General features: G+C 46.1%; 1 protein-coding gene and 1 pseudogene across 3 annotated transcripts in view; both read right to left on the reverse strand.

Annotated features, from left to right (window-relative positions):
• Window positions 1-1491: 1491 nt before the first annotated feature.
• On the reverse strand, window positions 1492-3197 carry LOC105095362 (uncharacterized; annotated as a pseudogene).
• Window positions 3198-3821: 624 nt separating this feature from the next.
• Window positions 3822-12789, reverse strand: part of SEMA6A (semaphorin 6A) — a 118874-nt gene continuing 109906 nt past the window's right edge. For all 3 annotated transcript variants that reach the window (XM_031448866.2, XM_031448865.2, XM_010987493.3), the window contains one exon: window positions 3822-5792. In XM_031448866.2, the coding sequence (XP_031304726.1) occupies window positions 4594-5792 (1199 nt within the window). In that variant the 3' untranslated portion in view covers window positions 3822-4593. The remainder of the gene's footprint in view (window positions 5793-12789) is intronic.

Here is a 12789-nt window from a genome sequence, read left to right on the forward strand (position 1 = left end):
CGTCCCCATTTTTTAAAACAAAAGGGTCAGACTAGCTGTCAGTCATTCTTACCGTTTGACGTTTAGACGTAACTGGGCAGGGCAAACCTGCCAGTCACATAAGGAGAGGGTGCTCTTTGGACTGGCAGAAGAAGGGGTGGTCACGGAGCTGATTCAGTTCTGTTTCCTGAAGAATCTGAAGCTGGATGTGGGGTTTTCATTTGCGTTGCTCCTACCAACTTGGCAGCCACTTGGCACGTTGCCTGGCAGCCAGCAGCCTCTTCTGGGACCAATCCATTTTCCACACTACTGCCAGGTAGCTTTCTAAAGCACAAACACACATACTTGCTGCTTTATACACTGCAAACATGCTCCACTGCCCATTAGCTATAATCTTAGCACGTGGTACCCAGGCCACTCCTGGTCTGGTTCCAATTCCCCCTTCCCAGTCCTACCCCCGCCAGGTTCTCTCCTAGACCCAGCTCAAGACCTGCTAAACTTTCTGTTTCCCAATCATGGCATCCTCACCCTTAGCGCCTGTGTACAAGTTATCCCCTCTGCCTGGGCTAGCTGTCCAGAGAACTCGTTCCGTAAGAACCAGCTCACGTGTAGCCTCGTGCACCAATTTCTGAGGCTCCTGCTCAGCACTGTGTTCCCTCCTCCCAGCGGCAATTACAGAGGCTGTGCCCACCTCTCCTGCTACTTGAGGAGGCAGAAACTATAATCTAGCCCACTTTGTGCCTGACCCTATGGGTGGGATTCAAGAAACGCAATTGGAAATGACTTATCAAAAAGTGATGGGACCACTAAAGGTGTAAGTTGAGGTCCAAGGGCAGCTTCCCACACTCAAACTGACCCAAAACACTTGGAAAAAATGACTTCAGAAGGTCAAATGTAAAATACTCCAACTGAGGACTTATTTAAATCATTATTTAAAAATCTTTCAAAAGGAAAAACCTGATGTAGGCATTTCATAATGCTATCCTGCAAAATACAAATCAAGCGCCACATCCCAATATACCTCCGACCGTGTCTTCTGGGTAACAAGAGATAAATGCTAACAAGGAGTAAAATCCGGCACCCTCTGCTTTATTAATATGTAAAAAGACTGGAGTCACATCTGTGCAAGGATCTATTTTTAGTGGACCCTACATACTAAAATCCTAGCCTTGATCTCTTAAACTATCAAGCCTACCATAAATGTTTGATGATGAACAAGCCCATAAAAAGAAAATGCATAAAATGAATTGAGGGAGTCAATGCGTGATCTGCCTTTTAATTACCGGTGGCTTCTGCTCCGATTCTGCTCCAGGCTGGGTGCAGGCAGGGAGAACACATCAATAATTTGGGGAGCAGAGTGTGGGGACTGCAAACAAATGGGTCTAACTATGTTGTGATTTATGTTTTGGAAACCAAATAGAGATGGAGGAAAGAGTGGACTCCTGGCCCAAAAGGGTCCAGGTGAAAAGCGAACAATTATGAGATAAATAAAAGCATTCAGGACACCAAAGAGAATGTAGAACAGTCTTGTTTTATTACTTTTAAGTAATAAAGAGCCTTTTCCTGGCCTTTTTTTTTTTTTTTGTCTTTTTTCCCTTTTTTCTTCTCTTTTTTTTCTTTTTTACAACATACATTAAGTCGTGAATCAGATGTTAGGGGATGTGGAGATGGAAGGAAAATTGGTGACATCACAATATTTTTACAACTTTACAACAAATATAAATCTGAGTTTGTTGCATCTACCAGTGTCGAGCAAGGGTGGAAAGCAAAGGCACACTCAGGTTCATGGACCCTCCCCCCATACGCCATGGGGAACAAAAGAAAAAGGTAAAAAAATGCAGAAGACCCGCTCAATACTTGTGGGCATTTTAGGGTTAACACCACAAGTGATGGGCTGTGGGATGCAGGGATTGGGGTGGAAGTTAGGACCCAGAGCTAAACAGCTGAGGCAATGATGGGTTGAGAGAGTAGGGGCTGCACCTCAGTACCCTGGGAGTGAAGCTTGGGGAAGAAGGTAGCAGGGTGATATGTACCCATCACCTTCCTAAGTTCGGCATTTCTAGAGAAAATAGAAGGGAGAAAACAATATTTCTATTTCTAGAAAAGTTTCATGGTTTCAGAGTACACTGATTTTACTAACAAAACAATACAAAACAAAACAAAAACCGATAACATAACACAAGAATGACAAAAACCGATCCTAAACAATAGCAAAACTGCAAAGGATGTTTGGAACAAAGGCTGTGCACGTGCCCTGGCTATACATCCAGGTCTCATTCTGATTATAGAGGTACCACTTCTCACCAGTCAATTCAAAATTATCCCAAACTGTTTTTTTTTAAGTTTTCTTTAAGGACAAAACTAAACCCAGAAGGTCAAACCAGAAATGAAAAGGAGACAAAGAGACCATCAAATACGGTTTAGTTGTTTAAAAAAACAGTAACAACCAACAACAGTGTGCCTGGTTTACACTATGTTGACAATTCTTTTGTTCGTGATAGAGTAAACAAAAGTCCCTTGTGTGTGCTCGAGCTAATGAAAACCAAGGGGAAAAACACACGCCCCACCCCCTCCCCCTCCAAACAATAACAAGAAAACGGATAAAGAAATTAAAAAAATTAAAAACCTTTTGCCCCAGTCAAGGTTTTTTTTGCAGCATCCATTGTGGTTGGCCTTGTACTTGGAGTTGCTCATTAATCACTGCAGGGACCAGCCTGCCTGCATCTATTTCCACTGTCATTTCTTTGTGTACATTGCACGTGCATGCTGAGCACATGGCTTGGAGACTCCTCCCAGGTGCCTGCCCAGCCTCACATGGGGTGTTCTCCAGGCAGCGGACACAGCAGAAATGAGGACTGGGACATGAGTCCCTTTTCTGCTGGCTAATGAGGGTATCACCATGTTGAAATGATCTGAAAATATAAGGGGAGCAGGGAGCTCTGGAGGGAGAAAAGGGATTTGCCACCCACAACACTGGGATCCATGCTTGGCAGCATGGCCAGAGGGTGGCTGGAGTTGGCACAACTAGAAGGAAGTGTGAATCTGAGGGTGTGGTGCCGCCCAGCTTTCCCAGGCTGCAGGATTAGAACCATCACCGCTGCATTCTTCTTCCATCTGCTGGACTCTAATCTTCCAGAAGGCTGGAGTGGGGATGGGGAGAGGGAGGGAGGGTTAAATAAATATCTGCATTTATTTTCAAGGGGGGAAAAGTTTATCATAATGACAGTTTACAAGTGTACACAACTCAGGGTGTAAGGCACAAATTTACATGTGGAAAACAGGCTATTCACAGATGTAACCCCACGAAAAACCTGTGTGATCAAACCATTAATTTATGCAAGATAGCAGCCAGCATATTAATTAGTTCACACCATTGGTGGATTTTGTTTGCTGTCTCACATGCAAGGTGAAATGAGATGGCGTATCACAAGCTGGTGCCTTCACAGAAAGTAGGAACCACTGACAATGCCATGTTGGCAGCAATGGGACATGATGTGCCATTCTGAAAGTTCCTCTCCTGGTTGCATTAGAAGTTAGGATCTGGAAGGACTTCTAAACAAGTTACTCTTTTGCATGTTACAGGCCAGAGACCTGACCAGCACATTAACTGGTAGATTGAAATAAATATTCCCCTTAAGGTTTTCCTTTAGCTAGAGATAAGACAGTCCAAACACAAAGTGCAGAATTCCAGCTCCAACTTATTTACTCAGTGAATTTATTGTAAAAATAAAGAAACTTAATTATTCCAGTTAATGGATTTCACGTTAAATAGTTTTAACTGTCAAGGGGCTTTCTGAAGAGCTGTTCAGAGGATGGTATGTGGAAGAGTCCTTTCCTTAAGGAAAAAAAAAAAAAGGGTGAACAATAAATAAAGAGTTACTTGCGTTAACGGTCACGTTATTTCATTAAAAAGAGAGGAGCAGAAATCTATGGCATAGTCGCCCAACATGGCATTCATCTGCTATAACAGAAAGCTGTAACACTGGTGGGCATTTCACAGTATCTGCGCATAGTAAACTTCTGCCATTGTTAAAGTCTGAGTTAGAATTATCAATGAATTCTTTCTTTATTTATTTTTTTGTCTTTTTAAGTTTCATGATTTTTAAAAATGTATTTGTGTTTTGCAGGTTGGGACGCTAGCCCAGCTGGGCGGCGCCCCGTGCAGTCCCGGACAAAATGTTGCACTTGCAGTTCACGTGTGTGTGTGTGTGTGTACGTGTACGTGTACGTGTGTGCGCGTGCGTGCACGCGGGCGCGCAGGCGCACATGTGGGAGGGGGGGGTGGCTGGGTGGGTATGTGCTTTTGGCTCATGTTTGTGATGCTGACTGAAGTCTTTCGTGAGTCCGACCTGTTGTGGAGTGTGGGGGGAGAGTGAAGGAAGAGGATGGAGGTGAGTCCCGCGTCGCGAACCTTCACCGAACCGCATGGCCCAGTTCTCCAGAGGCCCCCCCCCCCCCCCCCCCCCCCGCCAGCGTCGCAGGGGAGGACCCAGCGTCCCGGGCGCCGCCGCGGCCGTCCTGGTCGGGTGGGTACTCAGCAGCCGAGAACCTCGCCGAGCTGAGCGGGCGCCTCGCCTTTCCTGCTGGTTCGACACCTGACCCCTCCCCCTGGGATTATGTACACGCATCATTGGGCTTCATGGATGTGGAAAGGGGGGCAAAGGAAGGTTTGGGGGGCACGTCCGGCTTTAGGGAGGGTGTGCGCTTCAGCCCCGCCCTCGTCAGTGAGTTGTAGGCGTTGAGGCTGGGCTGCCTCGAAACAGTCACGGCCTGGCCCGAGGGCTGGGAGCTGTGCACCTGGATGGAGTCCACCCTCTGCGGGGCTGGGGGCGGGTTGTCTCCCCGGCCAAAGCTCTGGTTTCTGGAGAGATGGGAGGAATTGGAGGAGTTAGTATTGTTTCTTTTGAGCGTGGCGGCCTGGTGGCTTCTCGTGAGCGAGTTCGTGGGGTAGCTCCTCTTATAGTCAAGCCCGTAGGACGAGGAGTGGTGCATCTCCAGCCGCTTGCTCAGGCCGTTCTGAGACAGGGAGGCTCCGGGAGGGCCCAGGGAGGCCTCCCGCTGGGGGACTTTGGGGGGCAGGCTGTCCAGGTTCTCCACCAGGTTCACCCCATGGTTGGGACTCTTGCTGCTGAGATGTTCCTTGATGGTCTTATACTCCAGGGTGGCCGCCGGGTCCTCCAGCGCCATCTGGGCCACCTCGCTCATTTTGGGCTGGTCCACGTACTCATGCTGGTAGCCCTGCTGCGTGATGGGCAGCACCACCACGCTGGGGATGTGGCTGGGGGAGGCCCGCAGGGGCAGGTCCGTGGGGATCACCGGGGAGCCCATGGGGGGCATGTCCTTGGTGCAGGCGTTGATGAGGTTCTGGTTCCTTTCCCACTCGCGGCTGCCGCGGCTGGGCTTGCGCTTGTGTTGCAGCGTTGGGGTGGACTCTGGGGTGGGCAGGGCGGCCAGGTCCAGGTGGTGCTGGTCGGCCTTGATGAGCATCTTGGCCGTGTTGCTGGGAGTGGCGAGCTTGCCATTATGCATGAGTGGCGTGAGGATGGCTTCCGGCTTCGGGTCTTTGGACTGGGTGTCCCCAAAGAGGCCGCTGAGCTTGGTGACGCTGCTCATGGAGCCGCGGCGCGAGTGGCTGAGCTCCTTCTCCTTGCGCTGCACGGAGGCCACGTCTTTGCGCCGGTGATCGCAGACGCAGTAGACGATGATGCCCGAGAAGACGGCCCCCATGACGAAAGCCAGAATGACCGCAATGGCCAGGAGGGTGACAGGGACGAGCTGGTCATGGCCTTTGAGGTAACTTTCCCGAATCACTCCTGCAAAAGATACCGCAGATGGTGTTGAGAAATGAAAGCACACCGCGTGGCTTATTTTTTGTTTGGCATTCACCCTGTTAATTAATAACAGTAATAAGTGACAATAGCACCTCTGCAGAACTTGTCATCGAGGCGCAGCTTGCCAAACATTAGCTAATTAATCCTCCCCACCCCACCCCCAAGCATGTTGTTGCCTTCTTTGTGTGCTGGAAAATGCTTTTCCCTCTTTCTAGTACGTGGTGCTCTTTCTACTTTGCTTCACTCTTTGGAATATAGCAGCTTTCCCCTTTCCAAAATGTACCCCTCTTTCCCTCTTCATCTTTTTGCCAGTCTTCCCCCCTTAAAATTGGGAGACATTTTGAGTCTGGGGGAAGAGGCAACAATTTCACACGTGTTAAATGAACAAATCGTGCGACACTCCAGGCTTCCAGGGTCTTCTTCTCGGGTGACTTCTTTATGAGCACCATGGCGTCCACTTGGAGAAAAGCTATGTTAGCATTTCAGGCAGCTGGGGAAAGGCTGTGTATCACTTACAGTGAAAGAGAATAGTTAAAGCTCAGAGATTACAATGTTTATGCTGATTTTGCATCACCTCTCCAAAAAAAACCACAAAAAACAAAAAAACACCCCACGCACACTCAATTTCAGGTAAATACATTGAATATTTGAGTGAAGTGGTTCCCTTACTTGAACTGAAAGAATAATAAGAAAAAGAGAGCATTTGGGGCCCTGTAGTGGGTTTGAGAAGTGTCAGGTCTCATTATTACGGCTAGACTTTGCTGTCATGGTGAGGTTCTTCAGCAGAGCTAATCTCTTCAATTTAATAAAAATTACGTGACTATAGCCGTCAATAATCTTACACCGCATTAACCAAGATGCTGTGCTTCTGAAGAACGTTGCTCTCCCCGTTCCTGCTTAATCAGCCACCAAGCTGAGAGACTCTAATCAAATGCAAACACTGAAGCTTTTATTTTTTTAATACCAAGTGAGACAACACACCACAGTTGTCAGATCTTAAGTGCTTGATGCAGTAGCTAAAAAATAAAATCTCAAATACCTCAGTTCCTGCCTCTGGAGAATGAAAGAACATGAATACATTAGAGGCTCTGCCCTGGCTGAGGAAATGTAAACATTGTTCCTATTATGGAAATGATAGTAAGACAGAAAATGTACCTTCTCTGGTCTCAGGAGACACATTTTTCATCTACTGAATCAAGTCTTTCTGGGATATGTTTAATGTATTTTACTGGCACTTATCAGTGGTACAGAATTAGAATGAAATGAAATAAAAATCTCTACGCCTTCCCAAACCCACAACGCACAACCCTTAAACTTCTGCGGAAACGCTTTGTGTGTCACAGCTGAGACCTTGAAGTAACGCAGCTTTGTCATGGGGTTTTTCCACTAAAATATTTTAGTTAGTGAAGCGATGGTTTTAAGACTCAGTAACTGTATCCTGAAGAAGAAAACATAGCCTTCTCTTTTCTTTGTGAACAGTCCTCCTCCCCTCAGTTGTGACATCACACTTGGTTGCTGTGGAAATGATTGTCCTGTGACAAAGGATTCTGGCTTAAGGTGGGGAATAAATAGAAGCAGCAAATACCTCTTGAGAAACGAAGATTCTGTGATTACACACATGCGCTTGGTAGTGAGGGGCAGGAGAAGCAGTTCACCCCAGGGAAAGGAGAGTGTAAGATGGTAAGACACTGAATAATTTCCAGATGTGACACTTTTCAAATATTTCCAGATTTATCTTCATGAACTTTTAAGGGGTAGAAACTGTGAAGCAGAAAACCAGCAGGAAATGCAGCTATAACTCACACCTTCTATGATGTGGAGCTACCCAAACAGTGGAGTGTCTCGCATCCAAATGTATTTTAATACCTACTCACCAAGGAACTGTGCTAATGAAAATTTCTTCCTTAAATTTTCATTTCCTTATTGTAATGCTAAAATAGCAACTGATTTTCTTTCAGTTTTGATTTTGCGTGGGGTTCTACTGAACATCGTTGTTTTTTTTTTTAACCACCTACATAGAATGGCACAAAAACATACACCTGTGAATAAAATGGGTTTAATTTCGCTGATTGACTTGGTGATGTCAGTGGGATGTTACACGGGCTAGACCCTACAGATGCAGAATACTAGATAAACTTGTTCATAGCAGTGGGTTATTTCACAGATCCCTTCCAGGCAACTGTGTTTATGGGAGCTGTGTCTTTCCGGTAAACTTGTAGTAATAGGTAGTTAATATAATTGACTTTGACATTTTACAATTTAAATTACTGTTTCAGCTTAAGAGGACCATAGAAAGAATAAGGCTAGCAATCCATTTCTTTCATTTATTTTTTAATTGGGAAAGCTCCAAAATTGTCAAGTACATCCATTGCTTCTTAACTTTACTTTTAGCTCCCAAATAGTCTTCTTTTAGAAGGTCCTTGACTATCTTAGACGCCAGGACCCCACTTGCTCTTTCCCTGGGAAAAACTCTTTTTTTAGTGGATGACATTTGAGTTCAGGTTTTTGGTTGTTAACAAATCAAGCGGAGTCTGACCTTTGAGAAAAATGGTGTCCCAGACAGCTCTGTCTGTCTCATTTTGTTATGTAAATAGTGAGATATCTACCATGAAGCAGGTGGCTTCCCTCATCTGCTTATGCAAGTTCAGAAACCCTATGTCCTAAGTTAGAAACAGATCAGAGATTGAGTTGAAAGCAAAGTCAAGAAGATAAGACATTAAAAGTTACTTCTGGAAAATGCTGTCCAAACTTAAAGCTTTCTGCTTATATCATGAAAGAGGGCAAAAGCATAGCTGTGGAAATGATCAGATCAACTTTGTGCCGTTGGTCACTGTGAAGGACTGAACACCCCCGACTTGTCAGGCTTGGGGTGCGTTCAGGCAACATTAGAGATCTCCAAAGGCCTGGAGTCTTAGGCTCCCATTACTGCTGGGTGACCCTTTGGCAAGTGACTGAACATCTCTGGGTCTCAGTGTTTTCATCTGTAATGTGGGGTTAACACACTTCATCTTAATGCCTTAATGGGTTGTTACAAGAATCAACTAAAGTAATGAATAAGAAAGAGCTTAAGTGCTGTAGTTTGCTGGGCAAATCTAAAGGTCAGAGGAAGCTGCAGAAGAGAAGCAGTGGGTTAGTAGCTCCCCAGGGCTTCAGAGGAACAGTCACTGCTGCGCTGTTAGATGACGTTTGCTAGGAAGGAGAGGGATGGACCTGTTCTTCGCAGCTCCAGGCCTTGGGCTGTCCAGACGTTGCCAGAGGGATGATATGTTGGGGCAACATCAGGGAATGTGTACCTCTGTTTCAGGACTGCCTGTAGGTCCTGAATTTTGAAATAAGTAAAACAGCAACAGCGTGAAGTGTTGAGCAAAACACAGCGATTATTGTTAGACTCCAAAGTGGGATAACAATCCTGCAGTCAGCTCCTTGAGGGCAGGGACCATATTTTATATGCATTTATGATCCTCCCCATCCCCAGAGCTCTTAGTTGGGCACTTAATAAATGATTATTAAATAAATGGGTTTTGCAGTACATTGCAGTGACGTTTTAAACTGGACTTCTAAACTTGGTGGGTCTTCTTTGCAGTGACCAGGCATAACCATGCTTCTGAAGTCACAGAAACGAATTATATCTCCAGTCATATAACAGAACATAATCATACTAACATCTGTTAGACAAAAGAAATCTACAAGGGTGCTCAGCATGTATTCAAAATAATAATAAAATAAACTATTTTTAAAATGAAAAGACATTTGTTCTGGGGTAACTCCAGAAGAGAAGAAGAGGGTAAATGGGTTATTGGTATCAACCGAGTACTCCAGTGGAACTGGATAATTCAAATGCAAAGGATGCAGGGTTGGAGCTGGATGAACATCATTGCTTCAGATGCTGCACTGAAACCCTGGGGAAGCGGGAGGGCCTGCGTCGGGCGGTACACTCCTCCCACAGGAGTCCCCCACTGGAGAGGGACCAGTCAGTTGGTTTCCCCACCCTGGGATATTGAAATGCCTTCCTCTGCCAACCCCGGGGCCTTCTGCTCTCACCAGCTGAAAACGGGGCATTAGTAATGAAAACAGTATCTGAAAAGCCCTCTGCATTGATTCATTAACCGCCAGCTATTTCTCACCAGTCATGAGGTGCTAAATGGTTATTCTTTCCACCTTCCTTTTGCAGGAAGCAAGACACACAATGGCTTAGAGATTTCTCTGAAATCATGCCTTAAATTGGCAGAACTGAGGAAGAATAGAATCTCCACTGTTTCCCCCTCCACCCCGCCCCGAGGTGAGAGTTTCCAGGTGCCGGAGGGATGCTAGAAGGTCTCAGGAGGGCAGTCTGAAGCTCGTTAGAGGCAGAAGCAATGAAGAGATTATGAACAGCCCCACCCTCCAGGCCCTACAATATGTAATTTCAACTAAGAACAATTATAAACTATAAAATAAGGGGAAGTCCAGCATGGTTCTAATTTTTCCTAGAATGACCATGTCAGTGCGTTTTGAAATTTCAAACATCACATTCCTTATTTAAATAATGCTTTCTGGTAGTCCTGCTCGTGGGTTCTCTACCGTTGCCTCTAGTCTGCACGGGGGGCCCAGCGCCAGGCTCTGGGACAACGTGCCTCAGAAAAGATGCTCTCCTAACTCAAGTTTGGATTGTGATGTGACTGTCACTCTCTTGGACCAACAAGGTTTGGGCTCCAGGCATCTCGTGGCCGCCTTCAGAGAACATCTACTGAGCAAGGACGAGAGCAGCGTACTAGGTGCTGGGGAGACAGGTGAAGGAGGCACAAACCCTAAGGTCTAGTAGGGGAGAAGGCGGGCGCGTACTCAGACAGTGCACCCAAAGTGTGGAAGCATCGTGAGATGCATCGCTTCTACTTCAGTACGGACAGAGGCTTTCTGTAGGAGGTGGCGTTTGAGCTAAGCCTTCATGGTGGGTAGGTTGTCTCTGAAGTGGAGCGCAACTGGGACCCAAGGCATGGGAGGGAGGAAAGTGAAGGCTGTGTTCAAAAATGGCTCGTCCAGCTCCCTCCTACTGTCTTACGCTCTAGGCACCAGCCCTCTGCTGCATTCTCGCTTGCTTCTGGGATTTCACACAGGCTGTTCCCTCTGCCCAGAATATCCCTGCTCACCTCCCCAGAGGTGAGGGGTCAGAGCAGGGATATTTAGCTTACATGAGCTTCTCCAGCTCCCTCAGACAGGTTAGCTTTAGCTCTTCCTTCTGTAAGTGTCCCCTGAGCTCTGCCCTTCCCTGTCCTGAAATCATCACCCTATGATACTGCCCTATGTTTCTTTTTAACACCTAAACTGCTCCAGACAGCTCCAGGAGGGAGAGATTTCCTGCTGAATCCCCAGGCATAAAGGTGCTCAGTAAATAGCTGTTAAATAAATAGTGAACGCATGAATGAACGGGTACTTGCAGAGGAGAAGTAAGAGCGAGAGTTAAGCACTATTTGGAAGCAGGCTGTGAAAAGCCTTGAAAGACTGAAAAAGATGTTTAGAAGACATGTCAGTTTTAGAAGGAAAAGCTATTGGTTAATTCACATGCTATTTCAAGGGCCTTCTTGCCTGAGAAAGTGGACTTTCAGCACACTCTGTTCCATGTTGAGTCCATTATAGAAAAACTACAGGCTTCAAAGAGTCAGTACCTTGGTACCTTTACATCAAAAAGCACAGCTGGTCCACCTGAATTTAATTATTACTGTTTTTAAAATGAAGACTCTGTCTTTCACTATACTTAACCCCTGCATCATACAGAAATAGCTGGAAGATGTTATCGGTCCTATCAAAAAACGAAGCAAAACAGACAAATAAAAATACGTGAAATCTGTTGCACCTAGTAAACTAAGTTCCAAGGAAGAGCCATCCCCACCGCGGTTACCTTGCTGAGTGAGTACGTGAGATCTCAGGCAGCCAGTACCTTGAAACGGTTAAGTGCACACTTTCCCCTCTCACCCCTGCTCACTGGACTGCCTGTTTCAGAGCTGCTGTGATATGATGGATGTGTCTGTCTCCATAGTGAAGTGATTAATAGGCATCTGTGTAAAGCGGGCCCGGTAACCACAAAGACAACAAAGCCTCTCTGTGTCCTTTAGAGAAATATGCAAAGGCAGAAAGGAGGATGGACACTTCCTCCACCACCGAGCCAGAGCGGGCTTCGCATTGGGTCTGAGAGCTCAGAGAGATGGCAAAACACCAAGAAAAGCCCCAGAGCGGGATCCCCTAAAAATAGACTCTTGATTCTGCTTTATAGTGAGACAAGCCTCTAATTTCCTTGAAATCCTCATAACAACTTGGGTGAATGCAATCTAACAACCCAATTTTTCTTGTTTGAAAATCTTATTGCAACAAAATGCCAGCCTCACAGTCCTGCAAGGCAGTATGAATGAATGAACTCATCACGGGCCAAGCATCACGGCCGCTAACCACAGAGGGCCCGCTGTAATCCCTAGTAAGGAGAGAAGGCAACAAACAGGGGAAAAACCCTAACTGGCGACAGTTTATCCTCAAAGCCACACCCCAGCCCATGGAGATGACCACAGGGAAAGTGCAGTGGGAGCTCTCTGTGGTTATCTCGGCAGGAAGCAGCCTTCTTCTTGTCTTACGGCATAATGTGAACCAGATGGCTTAGAAATAAACTCAAGCGCCAGCAGCCATGGAAATGGGCTCAGAGTTTATAACTCAAACTTCCCTTTTTTCTTTTCTTTTCAATTTTTTTTTTTTTCCTGGCAGGCAGAAGTCTAGGTACTGGGAGGGCCATGGTCTTCAAGATGTATCAAATTCATGACTGACCATGCCAAAGTAGAGGCAGCTTCCTGGCTGGTGAACATCCTTGGTTCAGAGGCTATTTGAAAACTCACATACTGAAATAACACTGTGGTTGTCTGCAGATGAATCCACTTCCACTTCTATCACCCAGTTGATACATTTTTTTGGTGGTGGTGGTTGGGATGTGATCACAGAGAGAAAAGGGAGAATGAGTATG

Source organism: Camelus dromedarius, chromosome 3 (assembly GCF_036321535.1).
Source record: "Camelus dromedarius isolate mCamDro1 chromosome 3, mCamDro1.pat, whole genome shotgun sequence".
In the NCBI taxonomy this organism is placed as follows: Eukaryota; Metazoa; Chordata; class Mammalia; order Artiodactyla; family Camelidae; genus Camelus; species Camelus dromedarius.